Source organism: Oryza brachyantha, chromosome 8, assembly GCF_000231095.2.
Source record: "Oryza brachyantha chromosome 8, ObraRS2, whole genome shotgun sequence".
Lineage (NCBI taxonomy): Eukaryota > Viridiplantae > Streptophyta > Magnoliopsida > Poales > Poaceae > Oryza > Oryza brachyantha.
The window spans coordinates 15,285,042-15,308,429 of NC_023170.2; the positions used below are offsets into that span (position 1 = coordinate 15,285,042).

The window sequence follows — 23,388 nt, forward strand, 5'->3', positions numbered from 1 at the left end:
CACTCACTTATTTATAATGTACTATAATCATTAGATTTATAACAAATGTAACAAAAGTGACCACAAGTTTTACATAACTCCACCTTTTATAAATATCAAGTAAATTTAATGTTTAAAATAATATTAAATATTAAATTCACATAACTCACAGGCTTTTCTAACATCAACTTCTAATTTGAGTTCAATCATGCATTAATTAGGCTGAATGATACTCACCATACGATTGTTCATGACACATTGTAATCTCTTTTGTACTTTCTTCTTTTTAATGAAAATATACCGTGGGGGCCTCCCTCATTGTCTTTTATCCAAAAAAAAAAGAAATCCAAGCCAAAAAAAGTAACCAAGTACAAGTTGAGAAAGAATCGATGAAATAATATTTTAAATTTGAAGTTGACTTTTACTATATTTTGAATCAAACGCAATACCTTGGCTGTGTTATACATAGGTGCGCTCAATTTTTTTAGAACAAATCAAATAAACTACATATATCATTTACTAATATATTCCTGAACAACCCCTGCCAGCACAATTCTTTTAGGCTCTTCCATACTCAACTTTAAATAAAGAAAGTGTGCGCAAATTTTAAATTTTACAAAGAAAGTGGCATCCTTGTGATGATCGCATTTGCAGGTCTTTCTAAACATCATGTGCTCTATTTTCTAATTTGTCAAGAAAAAGGGTTTAATCTTTATACCTTTGGTAGTACAAAAGTATTGATGTCAACTTGCATTTGATTTGGCGCTACAACCGAGTATTTTATTATTGACCCCAAAATAGATGGCTACATGAAAGAATCCATTGCTTTAGTAGGCAAAAAAAAAAGAAACAACTAAATTTGATGGTTTGATGTGGTAAACTAATTTACCTACTTTTAGCAACAGATCCTACTAAATCAAATCATTCTTATAATAAAAGCATATCCATGGCGCGTATGCATGGAGGAGATCGATGAAGCCATCGAGCATGGGGCAATGCATCATTTGCCTGTTGATTGATCTCACTTAGAGAGAAAGGAAAGGAGCAATCTCTCTGCTTCGGCGATTCAAGCGTGAATTGTAGAGGACTGTAGGGGTTGACATCCATCTATTGCGTGAGGACGTTGTGGATGAAAAGCGGGCGCTATTAGGAGAGATGTATCTGAGCCGTTCGTTCGGTGCAGATGATTCTATCTGTTGGATTTGTCTCATGAGTCATGAGTCTTTTGTGTTGGTGCACTATAGAATAGATAGATACGTGCTTTGCTAGTGGTACTATTAGTAGTTACAAAATTTGGTAGTGATCCACCGAGGGCACTTTCTTTGAAGACTACCGTATACAATGTCGCAACTCGTTAAAATGGTCTGCCTACCTAGCTCTTCAAAAGCAATTTGTAAAATTTCGTCTGAAAATTCAAAACCTTCTGGAAACAGCAAAATCTTTAGCTGAGAGATTCCAAAATTCCATGACAATCTGACCTTCTTCAAAATTTTGCTCAAAACTTTTCACATCCGTGAGGCCCATTTATCATTAGGCCTAAACGTAGTTGGGCCGATAATAGATGGGCCGGAATGTGACTGCAACCTCCGTGCGGCCTATAAATGTTGGGCTGAAACTTCCACCTCTGTGGGGCCATACTAATTGGGCACCTCGAGTTTTTCTTTTTCACACGGAGACCTCGTCGGCGGCCGAGGTCTCGCCGGAGCTCTCACCGCCGTGACCGCACCGCGAAGCCCCGCCGGCCTCCCTCGGCTTCGCGGCTGTGGGCTGAGGGGGAGGGGGATCGAGAAGAGGGAGAAGTGGCCGGCGTGCTGCTCCGGTCGGCGACGAATGTGTTGTTGGTCCAAAATATAGGTGCATACGCGTGTCATTTTCCCACAGAAAGAGAAGACAAAAATTGTACTCCATAGGTCAAGAATGACTCATCGGTTGACAGAGGTAATACGAGGTATCGTGTATTTGTGTATCGATGGGTATGGGCTGCTAGGACACGCTAGCTATTCTAACATCATAGTCACGATCAATGCTTTGTGATGAATAATTAGCTTGTAAATTGATAGAATTTGGTTTGAAAACGATTGTGGTGTTGGTGTGAGTGTGTGTGACTAATGTGGGTCAGGTTGCGATATCTGTATTCGAATACGGTTGGTTTGTCTCTATGTGTGCAGGAGACTTGAGGTCAACTGAGGTCTGGATGGCGAGGACCATGACTAGGTTCAGGGAGGAACTGAGGTTTGGATGGTCAGGATGCCATGTGACATGGTTGGACTAGAGTCGTGATTCTTGGAGGTCAATATCAGTCAACAGCGGTGTGATCGTGACTAAGCTTAGGGAGGAGCTGAGGTCCGGACGATCGAGGATACCGGGTGACGATGTTGAATACGAGGTGACACATGTTGGAGGAACACCGTGTGGGAAAGGAATCGTAACGGGCTTCACATGTTGTATGTGTAAGCGCCGAAAAATCACGAAGTAAATCGGATCAAAATTGGAGGAGAAAAAGAAAAGGCGATTTGCTACCGTAGTACTTCGGACACTGTAGCAGCATCGGATACTGTAGCGTCACGCGACCGTAGCACTCGGATTACTGTAGCGTCATGACACTGTAGCTCTCGCGGTTACTGTAGTGCTTGCGCATGATTTTGGAGCTTGGACTATGGATCCTATTCTTATTTAGAGATAGACTTTTCGATATAAATAGAGACCGAGGGGTATGCTCTCGGTGTGTTTTTTGTGAGATTTAGAATTAGAAAATTTGAGTTGAATAGTTGTTGATTCTAGATCAACAATTTTGAGAGGAGCGTTGTTGGTGCACTTTGTAAATTCTAGTTGATGCAATAAAGTCAAGTTCATTCGATCTACGTCTTCGGTTTTCATCTACTAGTGATTTTCCGGATTCTAACAATTTGATCGGCGTCACCGGAGCGGCGTGATCAAGGTAGCGGTGGCACTGGAGCGAGGCGATCAAGATATTCTTCGACAGAGGTAATCTTTTATTCCACGAAAGACTTTTGGGTTTTGGTTTTGTGTACCATTCACCCCCCTCTGGTAGGTCTGTTTAACTCTGATTCGATCCTATAGCTATATGCCATAGTTTTGTTCTGCAATATCGCAAGAATTCAACATTTTTAAAACAATTTGGGAAAAAATAGAAAAAAAATATCACACGTTTTTCATACCACAACCACGGTTATCGGTATCATGTAAACCACCGCTATTATCGTTATTGTCAAAATCACCACGATACTCGTTCAATATCGTATGATTATCACTTAGTATCGCACGTTTGACCATCTAAACCACAACGTTTTCTCATAAAAAGTTTGAATTTAAATTCATAAGGTTTCTTCGCGATTATCGCAATTATTGGCAATAATTGTGTTCTCTGCCGGTGCATGGTTTCAAAGGAGAAAACGATAAGTGAACCCACAGTGTGGGCACACCTATTACAGAGAGTGATGTCCATATCCACCGTTTGTGGGCGTTGCGTACCAACAAGCACGCTGGCTTAACTGCCAATGAAGCAATGATCAAAAGGTGCTCAATACAAAGACACAATCAGAATCAAACATTTGTTAAAACTATTGCTACTAGAAGTTTCCATTGGTTCAAATAATTGCAAATGAAAGCAAAAAAAGAAAACCAAATCTCGGAGAGACTAGATTGAGAATAAAATCAAATAAGCCTAAAGGAGAAAGGATAATACCTTGCACTGTCTATTGGTGGTGGTCACCAACAACAAGGTTAGTGGCGGATGGTGGTGGACGAAGGTAGAGGAGGAAGCAAGGGGTGACTAGAGCTAGGCAAGGACTATAGGTAGGGAAGGAGGATGTCAACCAGAGGCGAGGATGGGAATGGGTGCAATCAAATGTTATGGAAGAAGGTTGGCATTGGCTGGACACGAAGGTGAGGAGGAAGGAGGCGTCAGTTGGGTGTGATGTGCTTATGTGCTTGCTACCCTACTCCTGTCCCTCTTGCTCACCCGCTTGTGTGCTACGGTGACGGTTGTACGTAAAGGAGGATGGTAGAGAAATTGAGCAATACTAGATGGCAAGAGAAAATTGCTTATACATGTGTGGAATTAATACATGACCCATATTTCATTTACACTTGATGGGTAAATGGGCGAAACAGGCATAGGCAGCATCTATCCATGCATGTGTTCGTTTTGCCAATGGATACAACTTTTAACCCAATAAAAAAAACCATGGATATAAAATAAGAAATAAATATAACTCTAATAGGGGTTTTATCAACGGGTAAACACACAAATAGGCACAACTATCATCCTACAGCAACATGCAAGAGGTCACATTTAAGCACAAGTTCTTCTATCAAACAGAGGAATTTAAAATATTTTTATAGAAATCAAACCAAATCTCATAAAATTTCTACGTTTCAAAGGAGTTCTATATGTTCCGATACAAAATCCCAGCGTTGCGACGTGAAACTCTGAATGATTGCAGATACAAATATGCATACACTTATTTTTGTTGTGCAATCACGTCTGCATCGATCGCCGGATATTAATCAGTGCTGCATTGACAACACGATGAATGCTCCCAAAATGCAGGTAAACTTGGTCGAGCCCACACCATTAGCACCACACACATGTCAGTGCTGCGTCTGTTACCTAGAAGCCACGAGTGCGAGGACAGATACAAGCTAGTACTGCTACTTAATTATCTGCAAGATGCTGATCTAACCTCTGATGTTTTTTGATTGTGGCACAAACCAATTCTTGTAGCATGCTGTGGTGCTGGTCAGTAGGGACAGAGCATCTCGTAGGCTTGTCTTTTTTTTCTTTTATTTGTGCTTATGTATGTCAAAATTTGAATTTTCAACTTATTTTAGGATTTTTCATCGTAACTTATTTTTTAATTTGCTTTTACAACACATGTAGTTATTTATAAATTATTTTTTTAAAATATATCGTTTTGTCTCTTCACTCGAAAAGCGTCACAACGACCACCTTTGTTCAGCCAAGCAGATGTAATGACTCTATCTCCCCATTATTAACGGAAATATCCTGGGAGGGTAGTACTGTAGTAGTAGTTTGAGCAGTGAAAATGCTTGTTAATTTCGTTCGATAAATTGGATTGATTCTTCCACTCGTAGCATAATACTCCATGCGTTCCAAAATACAAGACATAACCATCTTATATACAAAGACCAAGAAATATTTAATCGTATATTTAATTTGTATAAACCAACTATGTATTTTTGCTTTAGTTTATTATTTTACTAATACATATAGTAATATAATTAATATACGTCTTATATTTTAAAATATAAGAGTAAAGTGGTTGTGTATTATATTTTGTAACGGCTCCCGTACGTAGCATCGTTGTTGATGTCGACCAAAGAAAGACAATCGGGTAGATAAATTGAAGCTCCGTAATTAACCAGGATAGGCTACGTGTGCAGGAGCAATTATGCATAACTGCCCCATGTCATTTTCCAAGGTGTTGAGCTGTAAACTTGCAGCCTTATGCCGTGTTCTTATCCCTCTGTAACTAACCCAGATCCACTAATTTTGTGCGCGTATGCTTCCCAAACTACTAAACGGTGTGTTTTTTATGAAAATTATTTATAAGAAAATTATTTAAAAAATTATATTAACATATTTTTAATTTTTTTAATAATTAAATAATTAATTAATCAGTCCTTCAGTGTCCTACCGCATGAGCGCCAATCTTGACAAAAGAAACATGTCAAAGGAAGCTAATTTTGCACTTGTGAACCACAGTGTCCAAGTGATGATGCCTACTGTTCTAACATCATGCACCGCTATTTTTGTCCTTTGCTTATTTGCTTATGTTTATAAGTTAAAATTAAAATTTTTAACTTTAAATTTAAAGTTGATTTTAAAGTTTTTTCATCGTAGTTTATTTTTCAGTCTTGGCTTTTAGATCATTATGAATGTGTATATCAATGTTCCATTTGTATTTTTTTTACAAATATGTCCTGTTTGGTTTTTTTCTTGAAAAAGCCAAAAGATTACCCATGAACTGCACGTGAATATGATAAGCTGAACATCAGTGAGGTTCAATTCAGACAATTTGACAAAACTGCTCACCCAAGACAGTGATTAGAGTGAGTGAGCATGCTCCAGATTAATTAACAAAGTCCTTCTTGATTCACCTGGAAAAACTAATCCCTTTGTTCTATATTGTGAGTTGTTTTAGTTTTATTTAAAATTAAACTTTTCTACGGTGTAATCGATATTGTAGAAAAATATACAAATATGTATAATAACAAATAAAGACACTGTTAAGCTAGTATGTTTTAGGGTGGATTTACTAAAATCTAATTCGATAATTTAGATACTAGTATATTTTTATAAACTAAGTTTAACGTAGAACAAACTAAAATGACTTATGACATGTAATGGAGGGAGTAAAAACTGCTACTTCCTCCTTAAAAAGTCATATTTTTAGTTTTTTCTTGTTTATCCCATAAAGACTTCGTTTTTAAAGTAACTATTCTATTCAAGTTTGATAAAGCAGAGAATAAATACATTATGGTTTGAAAATTGAAGGACAGTGTACTCTTTTGTATAGATACATTGTATGAAGATTCCATTGCCCACCTTTTTGCTTATTTCACGAATAAGCAGAACAACATATTTACAAATAAAAAATAATTTATGAATATAATTTTTATATACGTGTTCTTAGTGATAACAAAGTCAAGATTAAAAAATAAATTACGATGAAAAACCTTAAAATCAACTCCTAATTTAATATTAAAAAAATAAATTTAGCCTATAAACAATAGCATAAATGAAAAGACTAGCGTGAACTGAGTATATATCAGAATGAAAATAAGTAGTATATGATCGTGACCACAGCAGGCACGGGGAACATATTGCAAGTCAAAAACTGGAGGTTGGCCCATTGGTCACTGCCATGGCAAATTGGTTGCACCTTCTGACCCGTATCTATTACTGCATCCACTCACCAACTTGCCATCTTTTTAATCATCTCGTATTACGTACGCATCAGCAATCAGCAGAAATGACACAAACATAACTGGCCAAATTGCAGAGAAATTAACACACGTCGGTTCCATGCTTTAATTAATTTGCTTTGGACACTTCTTCCATTCCGTCCCAAGGCTGTTGGCTTGCTAGCTAGCTTAATTAATTAGGTGCAGCATATCTAGAATTGGGTAGACATGTAACAACGCTTTGCTGATTAGGGTATGTAATGCAATAAAGCATCAGGTTATTGTGTCTTGATTGGCATTTTTATGAGAACAATATAGGTTTTCATGATGTTGATTAAGGGTATGATAGGATGTATTCATCCTTTTCTAAAAAAAAAAATGGTGGTCAAAACACATCAGGGTTTGCAAATTGCAATTTGATTGTGAGGTAAATGCGAGTCCTAGTGATGGATTACGAATTTCACCAATGTTGAGCGAAGTTCAATGAGTTCCATTCGAAATCGATAGAAACCGTGTGGCTTAAGCTTAGATGATTGGTGTTCTCCTATTTATTTAAAAGAGCAAACACAGGTCATCAAATGGCCAAAAAATTTATACTACATATTTGATGATTGTCACTAAGAGTCTGTTATTTTCTCCACTTTCTCACTTTCTGCTACTTCATATTTGATATGCAGATTTTCTAAATGGCTAAGCAATGTATTTTTTAAGAAAAGTTACTTTAAAATTTATACTAATTCATTTTATATTTTTTAGCTAATACTTAATTAATATGCAGTGATCCATTATTCTGTTTTCCATGCAAAAGGAGAGATTATCAACACTCTTAGCCTAGGTAGCTATGTCTTGTGCCCTACGCATAGGTCCGTAGTTCTCTAGAAATTAAAAAAATAGTTAACTTAGTCCTACTCTTAGATGACAACAACCTACGAAAATTATTTCCTAAACTCGTTACTTTCTCTGTCTCAAAAAATATATTATTTAAAACATGCCTCGTATATATCTATACAAAGCCTATAATGTTCTTTATATTTTCAAACTCCAGTATATTTGTCTCATACTCTACCGAAACTCTCAGCTCAAAAAATACGGCAAATATACTGAGTTAATGATGACGTTTTTTTTATATGGATGCAGTACATTTGAACTTAAAAAGTCTGTTCCGGATGATTTTCATTCAAAAACCGACCAAATCTCACTGCACAACACAGCCTTCCACATCGGCGCAGCCAGAAAGAATCAAAGATTCCTGAGAGAGTGGGGCCCCTGAGGTTGCTTCTCACCTTGGGGTGGTGTTGTCCAGAGAGAGAGAGAATCCAGGGGCCAAGAAGGCGGTGGGGCCCACATGGAATCACGGAGATACTTTCCTTGTCCACTCGGGATCTCCAAAGAACAGATTGCAACAGCAGCAGCTCACCATCTTGCCGTTCCTGCCTCATCCTGCTTCACACTCCTCCAGGTTTTTAACTCACGTCCGCTGTTTGAGGTAACGGAGAAGATGACATCAAGAAAATGACTAATGCATAATCTGAACGAAAACTAAATTAATTTAAGCAAATTTGGTCATGATCATGTGACAGTGGCCTGATAACCTCTGCAAGCTTGGATTCTTTGCAGTGATGCCTAATACTAACTTGCTTAGCCTGCATGCCATCCAAAGCATATCTCTCTGCACAAATTTTCCAAGCGAAAAAAAAAACGTTAAATTTTGCCCCCATGATTCCTTTTATTTTTCGCGCCGTGATTCTTTGCCTACGAGCCGGCAGTACGTATCTTAGCAACAATAATTAGGTTCCTGATTCTTTTCCCCCACTTGTGTTAATCCCACTTGTTGTTAGGAATTTAGCAGGTGATGGTGACCAAAAAAAAAAATCAGGGGGATGGGAGAGAGAGAAGATGAGAAGCAAAGTGGCCAATTGGTTGCGATTTTGTAGTCAAAAGAGAACACCGGTGACCACAAAAGCCAAATCTTTGCTAGTGAGTAGCGACCAGAATAAAAGGCAGCAAAATTTCAGTGCACAAATCTTGGGTCCATGGACAAGGACAGTAGATAGATACCTCAGAGTTCAGATACATACTCACATACATGCATATGCACGCATCAAATTCGGAATCATTGATCGGTTAATCTTCCAATAACCTCAAGAACTTGAGGAACAAACCTTGCAATGGTGAATTGATCTTTCTGAAATCCGAAACTGAAATTTTTTTGCTGTAAGATGAGGTGGTGTGTGGAGTGGAGTGGAAGCGACAGTCACGAAGGGAGAAAAAAAAATAATACGTATTGGTTAATGGAGGCCCTCGCCATCGTCGTCTTCCACTCGCGTAGAAGTAAGTCTCCCTCCTCCACTCCGCCGTAGCGTCCGTCCACCATTGCGTGCCCGATTAATCCTCTCGTCATCCCCCCAGCACCACCATATAGCCGCCACCGCACCCGGTTCTTGGTGCACAATTCCGTCGTGTCCTCCCAAGTTGGCGATCTTGGGTCGGGTGGGTCTCTTGTCTTCTTGTTTCTTGGAGATCCGTGTAGTCGTCGCCGTCGTGGGGGAGGGGGAGAGACGGCGACGGTACATGAGGAGGGGGTGTGGTGGCGGTGAGGGAGGGAGGAAACCTGGGGAGGGGGGAAGGGGAGGCGCTGGGGTTGCTGGGGTGCGTCAATGAGGTGGTGGCGGCGGTGGCGTCGTCGTGGGGGCCGATGAGCGACGGGGCGCGGGTGGAGGCGGCGCCGCGGCTCGCGCAATGGCGCGTCGACGTGCTCCCTTGCTACACCTACCGCAAGTCCGAGCCCTTCCGCATCGGCCTCTGGAACTGGTTCACCTCTCTTCTCTGCCCTCCTCCTACTCTGATTGTTGTGTGTGTGCAAAAGTTTGAGATTTTAGCCGAGTTCAGTTGCTTGTCGAACTGCTCACTGATTCGTTGCGGTTTGTTTCAGATGAATCTTGCACGAAGTTTGATCGTTTTGTGTGGTAGTTTGGGTGAATCTTGTGTAGTGGTTTCACATGGAATTATTTTTTGGTGTTGATGTGCATAGTGACTGAACTGTGCTTGTTCCGTTTTTCAGTGCGGATGGGGGTGCAGAAGTAGGCTGTCTCTTTTTTTTTTCCTCCATTTTTTGTTTGATTTAGTGTATAGTTCTTTGGGAAGGAATGATCTATTCGTTTTCGGGGCGAGGTGACCTGAAATATAATCAGATTACGATCGTTTTGATTGAAGCAGCGTGAAGCTTTGATTCTTATATATCAGATGAACTTGAATGAATTTCGGTGCAGCTGTTTTCAGCTTGCTACCTTGTGTATTCATTAATTTCGGATTATCTGCTTAAAGTTTTTATATTTCTACTCACGACACTTTTGAAATTCCTTTCAATCGGATTCGGATATTATTCCTCACCAAACTATATTTAGTCGGGATACTTTCTTAACCATATTCAGGGTCTAAGGGAAAAGCAAAGGCTTTGCTTGGAATAAAAGATATTTCAGACAAAAGTGGTCGCTTTATTCAACCTTCACTATTATCAGTTTATTTTCTACTATTGCCAAGAGAATTATATTAAGTTGTAGTACTTAATTCATATCCCCACTTATAGACGATTATAACTATAAATTAGAACTTCATTTCATTAATAGATGGGAATTATGATGGGCTGATATCATGTCATGGTCTAACTTATGGCTTATGATTCTGCAATAAGGTACCTATCTGTGGAGAGAAACAACAAGCAAACTTGTGTTAAGGTCTTTGCGGAGTTATCGAACTCTGCCAAGAACTCAACCCCAGCACCTATTGCTTCCTTCGTCGCAAAACTTCTCATATCTTTTCCTCCAAATCAGAAGACCATAATTCATCCAGGTAACCTTGCCCTACTAACAGAGCTCCCCTACCTCTCCCTGTATTTGCAAGGCATTTCATATGGACGTATACGGGACATGAAGATTCTTTTTTATCTCAATATATAAGTGACCTATTGAAAAGAAAGTGTGCCATGCAGCATACATTACAGAAAATCATGTCATTGAACATTATAAATAAAAGCAATTTTACAGTCCTTGAGTAGATACTGAGAGGTACTAAAATTTTACACCAAAATTTTGGTACCTCCTAATATCTTCTCAAGGATCGTAAAATTGCTCTATAAATAACTAGCACAGTGGCACTCGGCAGGTTTCAAATTGAAGGGGCATTTGTTTTTATTTCAGTTTTCAAGCTGACTTCTGCACGCAATAGTGTAGAGTGACACCATCCATCTGTTAACTACAACTAATAAATGATTTCCATTTTTGTAGGAATTTTTGATAAGCCGCTGAAACACGACGGTTTTGTGTGGGCAATTGATAGTACTGTTACAGGAAGATTTGTGATTGAGATAGAGTTTCTTGACCTGAAAATTGCAGACCCATCTGTAAGCACCGTGTCACTGTCTTCTTCTCATTTGTCAATGTTTGGTACAACAATTAGGATACGTGGAGTGACATCTTTGACTCACCTGAAATCCTGTTTGATCAATAGCTGCTCAGTGTTGAAAATTAAAGGCCCTGATAAATGATGCTCCCTCTTTTTTTTATTTGACACCGTTGGTTTTTCAATCAATGGACTATTCGTCTTATTTAAAAAATTTATGTAAATATGCAAAATTGTAAGTCATGTTTAAATTGTCTTTAGTAATAAACTAAAACAGAATAGAATAATTATGTAATTTTTTTGAAAAAGACGAATGGTCAAATAAAGACTCAAAAGTCAATGGTGTTAAATAAAATAAAGTGGAGGGAGTATCAATCAACATTTCATCTAGATATGCTGGTTCACCAGGTAAACATAACCTAGAAAATATAAAATAGAAACATGTAGCAGACCGATCTGGTGCCACTTGTCAATAATGTCTAGACCAAATTCAGCATATCCAATGCAATATCAGAATAGTGTCTTTCTTTCATATAACTAAAATTCGAGAATGTTGTAAATGAACATTGAATATAAACTTAGTAGTGATATCATCAACTGACCACACCCTGCCAGATGGAAAATCAACATTCTCCACACTTTCTAGGAGAGCAAAGCCAAACTTTTGATTCATTGACTGGTACACTTCAATTGAGGCCATACAAGAAATAATCCAGGGTATTGAGCAATATATACCTTTTGTGCTTTTACATAACTTTCAATTATTGGAATAATTTGATTGACAATCAACATAAAAAGCTCTAATGTTCAATTCTAGTGCTAGCAACTTGTAGCAACCTTTACCTCTGAGAAGTACAATTCCCTTGCTGACTATAACTCTGGATTCCAGGGTGGTGAACCAGCCTCAATTTGGGCCTCCCGCCAAATCAAGCAATCTTCAGACAATACTGCACTCTCATCCCTGGCAAGAATGCTGCAAGAAAGCATCCTCACCGACATCACTATCAACGCGACCGACGGCAGCATTATGGCCCACCGCGCAATCCTGGCCAGCCGTTCCCCTGTCTTCAGGAGCATGTTCTCACACGACCTCAAGGAGAAAGAGCTCTCGACGGTCGACATCTCGGACATGTCCCTTGAAGCATGCCAGGCTTTCCTCAACTACATATACGGCGATCTGCGCAGCGAAGAGTTCCTCACCCACAGGTTAGCCCTTCTCAGAGCTGCTGATAAGTACGACATCTGCGATCTTAAGGAGGCATGCCATGAGAGCTTGTTGGAGGACATCGACACCAAGAATGTGCTGGAGAGGCTTCAGATGGCGCACCTGTATCAACTGCCGAAGCTCAAGGACGGCTGCTTGAGGTTCCTTGTGGATTTCAGGAAGGTATATGAAATGCAGGATGATTTCAAGGTGTTCCTCCAGACTGCAGACAGGGATATCATAGCTGAAATCTTCCAAGGTGTTCTTGCAACATGGAGTGGACGATAGGCATGCGTATAACAGTATATCTGGGTTGGTTCAGAAGCATTCTTTCCACAGAATTCTTGCTGCTAAAGATGTAAATATATAGTGCTGCATTCTACATGCCATCAATTGGCTTTAAATTTAATGTATATATGCCTTGATTGGATTTGTACATATCATATATGTAAAATCTAATTCTTGTATCCGACACTTCTTCTGGTCTGGAAAAATACTTCAGTTTCCATTTTGTAATGCATCCATCGATAACACTTGGAGAATGCTGCTTTTTTTTTTCAGAACCGCCTTACGCAAAATAACAGCGATTATGTGAGGGAAAGTGAGCAGAAAGTTTTTCTACACTACCATGTGCAAAATAACAGCAACTATGTGAGACCAGCAGTACCGACAGTACGGCGAAGTAGTGTAAAGGTAAAATTTTATTGACCAAGCTATATTTAAAAATGGTTATTAATTCAACAAACTATGTTTAAAATGGCCTATTAGCTCAGTTGGTTAGAGCGTCGTGCTAATAACGCGAAGGTCGCAGGTTCGAGACCTGCATGGGCCACTATTTTTGATTTTTGGCATGGGCCGCTATTTTTGATTTTTGGGGTTTTGGTTTTCTTGCAAATTACAATGGAAATCTTTGTTTTTTGGGTTTTGTTTTCTTACAAATTACCGTGGATTTTTTTTATTTTTTGGATTTTGTTTTCTTACAAGTTACAATGGAAATTTTTATTATTTTTTTGGTTTTGTTTTCTTACAAATTACAAATGAAATTTTTTATTTTTGGGGGGTTTTGATTTTCTTACAAATTACAATGGAAATCTTTATTTTTTGGGTTTTGTTTTCTTACAAATTACAAATGAAATTTTTTTTGGGGGTTTTGATTTTCTTACAAATTACAATGGAAATCTTTATTTTTTGGGTTTTGTTTTCTTACAAATTACAATGGAAATCGACCTACATGGGCTGCGTATTCTACAATGGTCTTTGTTTTAAGTTATAATAATATATGAGGTCTCGATTTGCTTTTTTGTTTCCTTAAAAAATTACAATGGACCTTAATCGGACGCATGGGGCACATTTTTATGTAATAATTAATAACCCATTAATTAAATATGTAGTAATAAATTATATGTAAACCGATTACCCTGTGTGAAACACATGGAATTGATGTATCAACACATAAAAATTATACTATTTCTTTTTTTAAAATTACACTCACTTCAAAATGATCACAGGTAAAATTAGTTCATATGCAAGTTATTAGTAAACTCAGTAGTATTTCTAGAGCAACTAGAGTAGATCTTTAGATGTATGTTCAAGATTATTTGGTGATGTGCAACCTGTTAGTAGGGTGGGCAGAAAAAAGTGAAACTGAAAAACCGAACTAACCATAACTGAATTATTCTGTCACCAATTGGGTACCTCAAAATGATCACAGGTAAAATTAGTTCATATGCAAGTTATTAGTAAACTCAGCAGTATTTCTAGAGCAACTAGAGTAGATCTGTAGATGTATGTTCAAGATTATTTGGTGATGTGCAAACTGTTAGTAGGGTGGGCAGAAAAAAGTGAAGCTGAAAAACCGAACTAACCATAACTGAATTATTCTGTCACCAATTGGTAACCGGAATAATTTCAGTTAATTCAGTTATAGTTGTCAACCGATAAAACCAAAAAAAAAAACAAAGTAGTATGACAAAGCCCATCAAATTATTAAACTATTAGAAAAAGACATAAAAGAGGGGAGATGTTATCATTTTTTTTTCAAATTATGTCATTTTTGTTGCAACCTCATTCTGTCAAATTTCTATCATAAATGAATCGAATTGCTCGGTCCTGGCTTTTTCCAAACTAATTTTGGTTCTTTCTGATAACCGAATTTGTCCTATAACCAAAGTAACCTAACCAAAATAACCGAACTAAGTTAATGCCTACCACTTTATGGTAGCTTAGATGGGCATCACCTATGGGCTTCGTACATGGGCTTAGCTTGGGAGTTGTAACATACTGTCACTGTTACTCTGAGCCTGTTTGGGAGCTCTAGATTCTGAGAAACAGCTGTTTGGTAGCCAGCTTCTGAGAATCTGGAAAAGCTCATAAACCCAGCTTCTCCAGATTTTAAATTCTTAGTTTATTTTTCAGAATTTGTAACTGCAGATTATCAGAAGCTGTGAACCGTTTGGGGCAGCTTCTGGTAGAAACAGCCTTTGGAAAAAGCTGCAGCTGGGAGAAGCTCCCCCAAACAGGCCCTTAGGTTGGGTTCGTTTACCCGGCAAGTAGTCCATATTTTCTCGTTTTTTGTGTGGACGTTTTTCAAACTGTTAAACTGTATGTTTTTTGTGAAAAATTTATATAGAGAAATTGCTTTAAAAATCTAGAATAATCCATTTTTCTTTGTTTATAATTAATAATGAATTAATCACGTACTAATCTATTACCTTGTTTTCCGTATCGGTTAACATCGACACCACTGAAAGCAGCCTTAGTAGGATAATGAGGTGGTTGAGATAACTAAGATTAAATGATTAAAATAATATTTTGATTTTTGTAAAAGTTATTGAAGACATAAATGACTGAATTAATTATTATAAAGTGAAAATCTTGTTCTAGAAAGGTTCAATGAGAAATAACATGCATGTACGTGTTGTTGTGAGGGGAGAAAGAAAAAACAACAAAGTACGATCGCATGATGTAAATGGCATAGTTTTGAATATCTCTCGATGTTTTGATACCGGTAAGTTATCCTCGTTTTACCGCGAGATATTGAGTTATAATATACTCCGTATTGTTGATTATTTTATAGGTCTATAGGAATGCGTCTTATAAATAAATCGAACATAAAACATAAGTTATTTAGTATTTGGCTTGTTTGTCTCGTAAACACGATGCATTGCGTGTGTGGAAGCAGTTTTCTCTTTTTCATTTTTCTCGGGGTGAGTAAGCGATTGGTTCTTTTGGATTTCTCATTAGCAGAGTGTAATATGTTTAAAAAAAGAGTGATGAACGACTCCGCTATTTAATTAGTAGAGATAAAGATATCGTCCGTGGCCCACAGCATCGTTGAAGATATTAGATATCCCCCTCAATGATGAGAGAGTCGGGAAAAAAAAAAACTACACCTTCAACAGATCGACGGCCGACGTGACCTGCTTGGTAGCTGGCTCGCGGCGGCGGCGTTCTCCGCCGGAAATAATTCATATGGCCTCAGGCAACAAGTGAATGCATGGGCGGCGGCGGCGGCCTTCTCGTCGTCTCTCTCCCCGCGCCTTTTCCTCTCCATCCATGTCGCTCTCATGCAAATCACGCCCATGAGCGAAAGACGAGCCGACGGGTCGTTTGATCCGATCCAATCCATGCGTCGCTAGTTCAGTGACGGACGATCCAGAATTGCGTCAAAGCCAGCGTGCGGACAGCGCGCAAGAGGTTGCAAATTGCAATCTATCATCCTACGTATGATTCCAGAAAAAAGTTTCTCTCGATCTCCTACGCTGTTCAATCGATCGGTAGGATATATTCAGTGAAACCCAAAACTTTATACGAATGTGAGTGTCTCCGATGTAGAGACCGGTGATGTGTAAACATCTCTTCATTATCCAGAAATCATCGGATTTTCTTTTGTTTTTCGATTATACGGCAGATGGGCTCGCGCACACACCCGGCGACAGCTCCAGAAATTCTTTTGTTGGATGGTACTACTCCACTTGCCGCATTTTTATAATGCCTTGAACTCAGCATTTTTATATGAAATTTGTTAAGATATGACAAAAATTTAAACTATGCTTCGGGCCACATTTTATTTTGCAAGCTTCACTTTGATCAACCCTTAAATATATCTTTCATTTTAAACCGATAAAATTTATCATGGTTAGGGTTTTGATCACCTAGATGATTTTAAGTATACATTAACAAGCTTGAACACATCGGTTCTGATATATTGACGAAATTCCATCTATGCATAGTCCATATATTGTCCGAGAGGGAGACTAATTATAGCTAGAAAAGTTGTTTGGAGTGGTCCAAAATAAAACTTGGGTAATACAATATATTCCAAAGTGTAATTTATTCACAAAGCAATAATCTCTCGTAGCAGTACAAATACACTAAAACCAACGCTTTGAATCTAAAAAATAAAAAAAAATGGAGACCACCCCGAGAACTGCAGCTGCACATACCACTACACGCTCAACATCTTACGCACATACACGCAAATTAATCTCCTGACCTGACACACGCTTGATGAGTTGGAGACTAGTACCAGCTCAACCCTGGCATCAACAAATTTGTATTAAAAGCTTACTCACCTACGCACAGCATTTATACACACTCAATTTTAAACTTTGGTGGATCATAACACTACTAACACACCATCGATGATTTCCTATATATCATCAGAATTCTCACGTATATGGATGACCATGACATGACGTGCATATGGAGTGAAAACCAAAAAAAAACTACTTCCTCCGTTTCATAATGTAAGATGTTTGACTTTTTTACTCAAAATATTTGACCATTTATCTTTTTTAAAAAAATTACGGAAATATTATTTATTTTGCTTGTGACTCACTTTATTATTAAAAGAATTTTAAGCACGACTTGTCATTTTTTATATTTGTACTAAATTTTTAAATAAGACGAAAGGTCAAACGTTACGACAGAAAAGTTAAATATCTTACATTATGAAACAGAGGTAATACTCATCATTTCTAGTTCGGCTAGGACCAAAGCATGTCAAATGATTGCACAGATATAGCACTGTTTATCAGGGTCGGATGATCCCAACAAAATTCCTAAAATCTCTACTAAAACATAATTTTAATGATGACTCCCATGATATTTTTGACTGACTTCATCTATACTCAGCGGTGTGCAGAAGTGGAGACATATCGAAGCTCCTTACGTGACATGTCCATATAAGGGCCATAGGTGGGCCCTATCGAACCAGACATGTTCAATAAGTCTTGTTTGATTGAGATCTTATCAAATATCTATATTTTGATAAGGTAGCATCTATGCGATTTTACCCCTAACTTTATAACTCTTTTATTAACATATTTATTATTTTAAAGAAATCGTGATCTTGTTCTATTGCCTTCCTGGAACTAAAGTGAAACAGCAACATATACCTGCCCAGCAGAATATATACCCGCGGTCCCGAGAGTTCCACCGACATGTGGGCCCGCACACGGACGGTCGACACTGCACCTTCTGTATGAAGCATTCGTGTTTGTCCGGGTATAAAATTCAATCACAAACACAAAGCGATGCTTAGCAGGTGGGCCCTACCACTCAGCCGCCTTTATAATCGTTTCCTAATCCCAAGTTCCTTCCGTCTAAGAATCACGCGTGGACACCTCGAGCTGACGTGGAGGGCTTCAGCGTCATCCGAGTCAGAGTCTACGTGGAGTTTTGAATTTGAACGCGTGCAAGCGGTAGGAAATAGAGTTGTACTAGCTCGTGTAGTAACTTTTAGAGAAAGCTAAAGCATATTAGTACTACGCTATGGCTGTGTGTTTTAGGAGGAAAAATAAAATATCAATGATTGTCTAATTTTTTTATTTATTTAATCATATAAACGATAAAATTAACAACAATAAAATTAAAATATATTTAAAAAATATAAGATGATAAACTTTTAAGCAATTTTACGGTTCTTGAGAAGGTACCATAGGTACCAAAATTAGTACTCGTGGTACTTAGGTACTAGGATGTACCAAATTTACACTAAAATTTTGATACATCTCAATACATATTTAAGAACTGTAAAATTACTCTAAGAACTTTAAAAAAACATGTTGTGTTTTGTAGATATACGTAGTACTTAGTTGTACTTAACCTGCTACAAACGTAGTCAAATTAAAACTCGTACAGTCATATCTAAATCCTAAAAGCTTTTTTACCCTCGTTGAAAAAATACCTTAAAATAGCACATTTTTTAGTTGAGCTACATTATAGCTTGAGGTAACAAAAATTTATACTATTTTAAGTTACTTTTCAAGGATGATAAAAAAACCCAAATCCTAAACCTCTTATCGTAGCTAACTTCCAAATCCGCATGAGACAACCGCTGCTCTGCACCGGGACCATTTTCTCGATCGGGTGATTTCAGCTGAATTTACAGTTCCAAATTTTGATCCAATAGCTGTCGGCTCGCCGAGAGAAGAATTTAATTTGAATTCTAACAGAGTTTGCATCTTTTATTTGTGTCCAAGTTGAGTTGCAAACTCCTAATCTTGAAGAGGATGGAAAAAAAAAAACACCCCGAATTTGTTTTTTCGCTAAAAGACGAGGGGCTAATCGCAAAATTCGTCGCTCTGAACGCTATATAAAGGCAGGGAGAAGCAGCGGTGTCCGACGAGCGCGACGCAACTCATCGCCGGCGGTGACCGAGTAAGTAATCCGGCATCCGGTTGAGCCGGCGAGCCCTAGCTAGGAGGAGGAGGAGGAAGATGACGGTGGGAGCAGGGGTCGCGGTGCAGGACGGCAGCCTGGTGGCGCTGGGTGCCACGGTCCTGACGGAGGTGCACGACAATGTCCTCGTGACGCCGGCCGCCGGCGCCGGCATGACGAGCGGCGCGTTCGTCGGAGTCCGGTCGGCCCCCGCCGGCAGCCGCAGCGTCTTCCCCGTCGGGAAGCTCAGGTGTGTAGACAAGCACGTGCGCTTATTGGTCGCGTCAGACTGTCCGGCGCCATTAATCTTCCTACAGAGAAAACTGAGATAACATTAATGGTTTCATGGAAGCTCACTGTGTAGTTCTCGTACATAGAAGAAATTTTCAGCATTCTTGTACGAAGGAATTATGGAGTCAAATTTCAATATTGTCTTCTCAAGAAGAGATTTTTGGGACTGAATCTTTTGGTTAAATTAATCTAATTTTGTTTCTGTTCTGTTCTTGTCTTGTTGATCCTCCCTTAGCACAGCAATCTCTCCCCAAATAGGGATTAGGAAGGGTGTAAACTGACAGTATGCTGGTGATGATGATGCAGAGACCTGAGGTTCATGTGCACGTTCCGGTTCAAGATGTGGTGGATGACGCAGAGGATGGGGACGTCAGGCCGCGACGTCCCCTTCGAGACGCAGTTCCTCATCGTCGAGGCCGCCGCCGCCGACGGGTCACACCTCGCCGGCGACGGCGCCGCCGTGTACACCGTGTTCCTCCCGATCTTGGAGGGATCGTTCCGAGCCGTGCTTCAGGGGAACTCTGATGATGAGCTTGAGATTTGCCTGGAGAGTGGTAATTAAAAATCTCTCCTTTGACCTAGTACAGTGGCTCGATGGGATTAGTGTTCTAAAGTTTTTTTTTTTTCTCCGCCTCAAAATTCAGGTGACCCGGATGTGGAATCATTTGAAGGAACGCATCTAGTTTTCGTCGGTGCCGGATCGGATCCATTCGAAGTCATCACGGATTCTGTCAAGTATGTGGACGTTTCTTGTAACGAATCATGTTGTTTTAGGTGGTTGCTAACTTGCATTGCGTGTTGTAATACTGGTTTCCTTTGCAGTTTCCTCCTTTTCTGATCCAATTTGGCAGTTTCATTTTTTTTTCTCTCTGAAATTAATTGCTTGTTCAATGAGATCACTCGAGTGATGAGTCAACTTGTTTGCAGAGCCGTTGAGAGGCACTTGCAGACGTTCTCTCACAGGGAAAAGAAGAAGGTAATTAGAGGTTTCTTGCAGACATATTGGCACATGGGTTCTGCGATTACTCTGCATCGTTAGTGTAATCAGGCTGTCTAACTGTCAGCTTTCTGCAGATGCCAGATATGCTAAACTGGTTTGGCTGGTGCACATGGGATGCGTTTTATACTGATGTTACTTCAGATGGAGTGAAGGAAGGATTACAGAGGTGTTTACCAGTCTTATTTCATCCAATTATTATGCTTACCACATGATAGTTTACACTGAACTCGAGCATATTCTTTTTCTCAGTCTAGGAAAAGGTGGAACTGCCCCTAAATTTGTGATAATTGATGATGGATGGCAATCAGTTAGTATGGATCCTGCAGGAATTGCATCACTGGCTGATAATTCAGCCAAGTAAGCAGATCAACTTTGCATGCTAATTCGAATTCTGATCTTTTCAGGCCTGAAAAAAAAAAGGGCAACTGATCTTTGCCTATTCTGTCTGTAGCTTTGCAAACAGGCTGACTCATATAAAGGAGAACCACAAGTTTCAGCTAAACGGGAGGAAGGATCACAGGGAAGAGAATCCAGCAAATGGCCTTGCACACATTGTCAGTGAAATTAAGGGCAAACATGAACTGAAGTATGATGTTCTCTTCTAGCAGCTTGCTGTTTTTATTCAGTTTATGGCTATCAATCTTTTCCAAATCCATCTTTCTGACAACAAATCTGTGCCAAAAAAATTCAGATATGTTTATATGTGGCACGCAATTACCGGATACTGGGGTGGAGTAAGGCCCGGGGTTGATGGGATGGAGCACTACGAGTCGAAGATGCAGTACCCGGTGTCATCACCGGGAGTTCAGAAGAACGAACCCTGTGACGCTCTGAACAGCATCACGGCCAATGGCCTTGGCCTTGTGAACCCTGACAAAGTGTTCAGTTTCTACAACGAGCTACATGCATACCTTGCGTCAGCTGGGATCGATGGAGTGAAAGTAGATGTTCAGAACATTCTTGAGACACTTGGTGCTGGCCATGGTGGAAGAGTGCTTCTGGCCAGGAAGTATCACCAGGCTCTAGAAGCTTCCATTGCCCGGAATTTCCGCAACAACGGCATCATATGCTGCATGAGCCACAACACGGACAACCTGTACAGGTGAGGATGTTCTGGTCTTAGAAAGTTCAATTTGATGCAGTGGAACATGAAATTGGGGTTGGCTGTTTACATGTTTCTGGCTGGTGATGCAGTTCTAAAAGGAGTGCAGTTGTGAGAGCTTCTGATGATTTCTGGCCTAGAGACCCTGCCTCCCATACTATACACATTGCATCTGTTGCATACAATACAGTCTTTCTTGGAGAATTCATGCAACCAGACTGGGACATGTTCCATGTGAGGACTGGACCATCACTGCATTCCTTTGCTCCCATGGATTCTCTTATGTCTGAGCTTGCTAATCTGCATTTCTTTTGGTTGACAGAGCGTTCACCCAATGGCTGAATACCATGCCGCTGCAAGAGCAGTCGGTGGCTGTGCCATATATGTCAGGTATAAGCAGAATGCATTTTGCAGCATGAATTAATCTCTCTGCTTTACATCACAATTAGTTCTTGATGCTAAGTTAGATGTTCATATGTGAATATGCTATGTTGCAGTGACAAGCCTGGGAACCATGACTTCAATTTGCTGAAGAAGCTTGTTCTTCCTGACGGATCGATCCTGAGAGCCAAACTTCCTGGCAGACCGACCAGAGACTGCCTGTTCTCAGACCCTGCAAGGGATGGCAAGAGGTTAGCAAGCAGCAATCCTCTAAATGGTTTTTCTTTCATCAGTTCTTGGCTTGATTTTTACTGTTAACACGACACTTTGCCGTTTCATGATTTTCTGCAGTATCCTGAAGATATGGAATCTGAACGAGCATTCCGGTGTGATCGGTGCCTTCAATTGCCAGGGCGCAGGCTGGTGCCAGGTAGGGAAGAAGAACCTCGTCCATGACGAGCAGCCGGCCACTGTCACCGGCGCCATTAGTGCGCATGATGTGCATCACCTCGCAAACGTCGCTGCTGATGGCTGGAACGGCGACGTGATCGTGTACTCACACGTCGGAGGTAAAATCATCACTCTCAATGACACTGACAAAGCGTCAGCAAAATGACATTCTTGGTGATCTTCAGAGTTTAGGAAAGATAATAATGTGAAATCATCTGAACTTTTTTTTGTTCAGGAGAAGTGACTTGCCTGCCCAAGAACGCATCTTTGCCGGTGACACTGAAGACGCGGGAGTACGAGGTCTTCACCGTCGTTCCTCTCAAGCAGCTCGCCAATGGCGTCTCCTTCGCGCCGGTCGGCCTGATCAGGATGTTCAACTCCGGCGGGGCGGTGACAGGCGTGAGGCACGTCGGGGACGCCGGCGTTGAGCTCAGGCTCCGTGGCTCCGGGACGACCGGGGCCTACTCCTCGGCGAGGCCGGCGAGGGTGGCGATCAACTCAGAGGCGGCTGAGTTCTCCTACGACGATGGCTGTGGCTTGGTCACGTTCGAGCTCGCCGTGCCGGAGCAGGAGCTCTACTCCTGGACCGTGTCAATCGAGTACTGAAATCTGAATGCTGACACATGACATTGATTGTTGATGATTCTGAATTAATGGTTTTTTTCTAGACGAATATGGGGTGGATGAGATTTCTGAAATTGCTCAGGATGTTACCAAAACCCGGATTGGGCAGTTTCACCATGGCGTTGAGCAATATGAGATGGATGTTTGCAAACATCTTTTGCTGTAGATGTTGCGGCTAATTCTAAACTCATGTCACTTGGAACATAAGATGCAAAAACCCTAATGAGAGAATATTTTTATGTCATATTTTGCGAGATGTTTTGACCATATCTATATTCATCCATGGATTAACAAAATAGCATCAAGTGGGGGTGAGTCTTGAACCGAGGCTAACTCGTGGTGCTA

At 39.9% G+C, this 23,388-nt stretch overlaps 2 protein-coding genes and 1 non-coding gene across 3 annotated transcripts; all 3 read left to right on the plus strand.

Annotated features, from left to right (window-relative positions):
- Window positions 1-9,064: 9,064 nt before the first annotated feature.
- LOC102722138 (BTB/POZ domain-containing protein At1g55760) lies at window positions 9,065-13,037 on the plus strand. The gene is made up of 4 exons (XM_006659470.3): window positions 9,065-9,741; window positions 10,622-10,779; window positions 11,214-11,329; window positions 12,218-13,037. Exons 1-4 carry the CDS (start codon window positions 9,626-9,628, stop codon window positions 12,818-12,820), a joined length of 993 nt encoding a protein of 330 aa, XP_006659533.1. The 5' UTR covers window positions 9,065-9,625; the 3' UTR covers window positions 12,821-13,037.
- A 253-nt stretch (window positions 13,038-13,290) lies between these two features.
- On the plus strand, window positions 13,291-13,364 carry TRNAI-AAU. Its single transcript has one exon. It is a non-coding gene; the product is annotated as a tRNA-Ile (tRNA).
- Window positions 13,365-19,085: 5,721 nt separating this feature from the next.
- On the plus strand, window positions 19,086-23,263 carry LOC102722414 (probable galactinol--sucrose galactosyltransferase 1). Its single transcript, XM_006659471.1, has 13 exons — window positions 19,086-19,445; window positions 19,793-20,040; window positions 20,131-20,221; window positions 20,414-20,462; window positions 20,561-20,652; window positions 20,736-20,843; window positions 20,938-21,072; window positions 21,178-21,588; window positions 21,681-21,822; window positions 21,911-21,978; window positions 22,086-22,220; window positions 22,321-22,538; window positions 22,655-23,263. Exons 1-13 carry the CDS (start codon window positions 19,255-19,257, stop codon window positions 23,023-23,025), a joined length of 2,259 nt encoding a protein of 752 aa, XP_006659534.1. The 5' UTR covers window positions 19,086-19,254; the 3' UTR covers window positions 23,026-23,263.
- The last annotated feature ends 125 nt before the right edge of the window (window positions 23,264-23,388 follow it).

Excerpts from the sequence above, each read along its gene's own strand:
- LOC102722138 (XM_006659470.3), top strand. The coding sequence starts at position 9,626 with ATGAGCGACGGGGCGCGGGTGGAGGCGGCGCCGCGGCTCGCGCAATGG. Across the intron at positions 9,742-10,621 it reads CGCATCGGCCTCTGGAACTG|GTACCTATCTGTGGAGAGAA; the intron begins GTTCACCTCTCT and ends TTCTGCAATAAG. Across the intron at positions 11,330-12,217 it reads TGAAAATTGCAGACCCATCT|GGTGGTGAACCAGCCTCAAT; the intron begins GTAAGCACCGTG and ends TCTGGATTCCAG.
- LOC102722414 (XM_006659471.1), top strand. The coding sequence starts at position 19,255 with ATGACGGTGGGAGCAGGGGTCGCGGTGCAGGACGGCAGCCTGGTGGCG. Across the intron at positions 21,589-21,680 it reads AACACGGACAACCTGTACAG|TTCTAAAAGGAGTGCAGTTG; the intron begins GTGAGGATGTTC and ends CTGGTGATGCAG. Across the intron at positions 21,823-21,910 it reads CAGACTGGGACATGTTCCAT|AGCGTTCACCCAATGGCTGA; the intron begins GTGAGGACTGGA and ends TTTGGTTGACAG.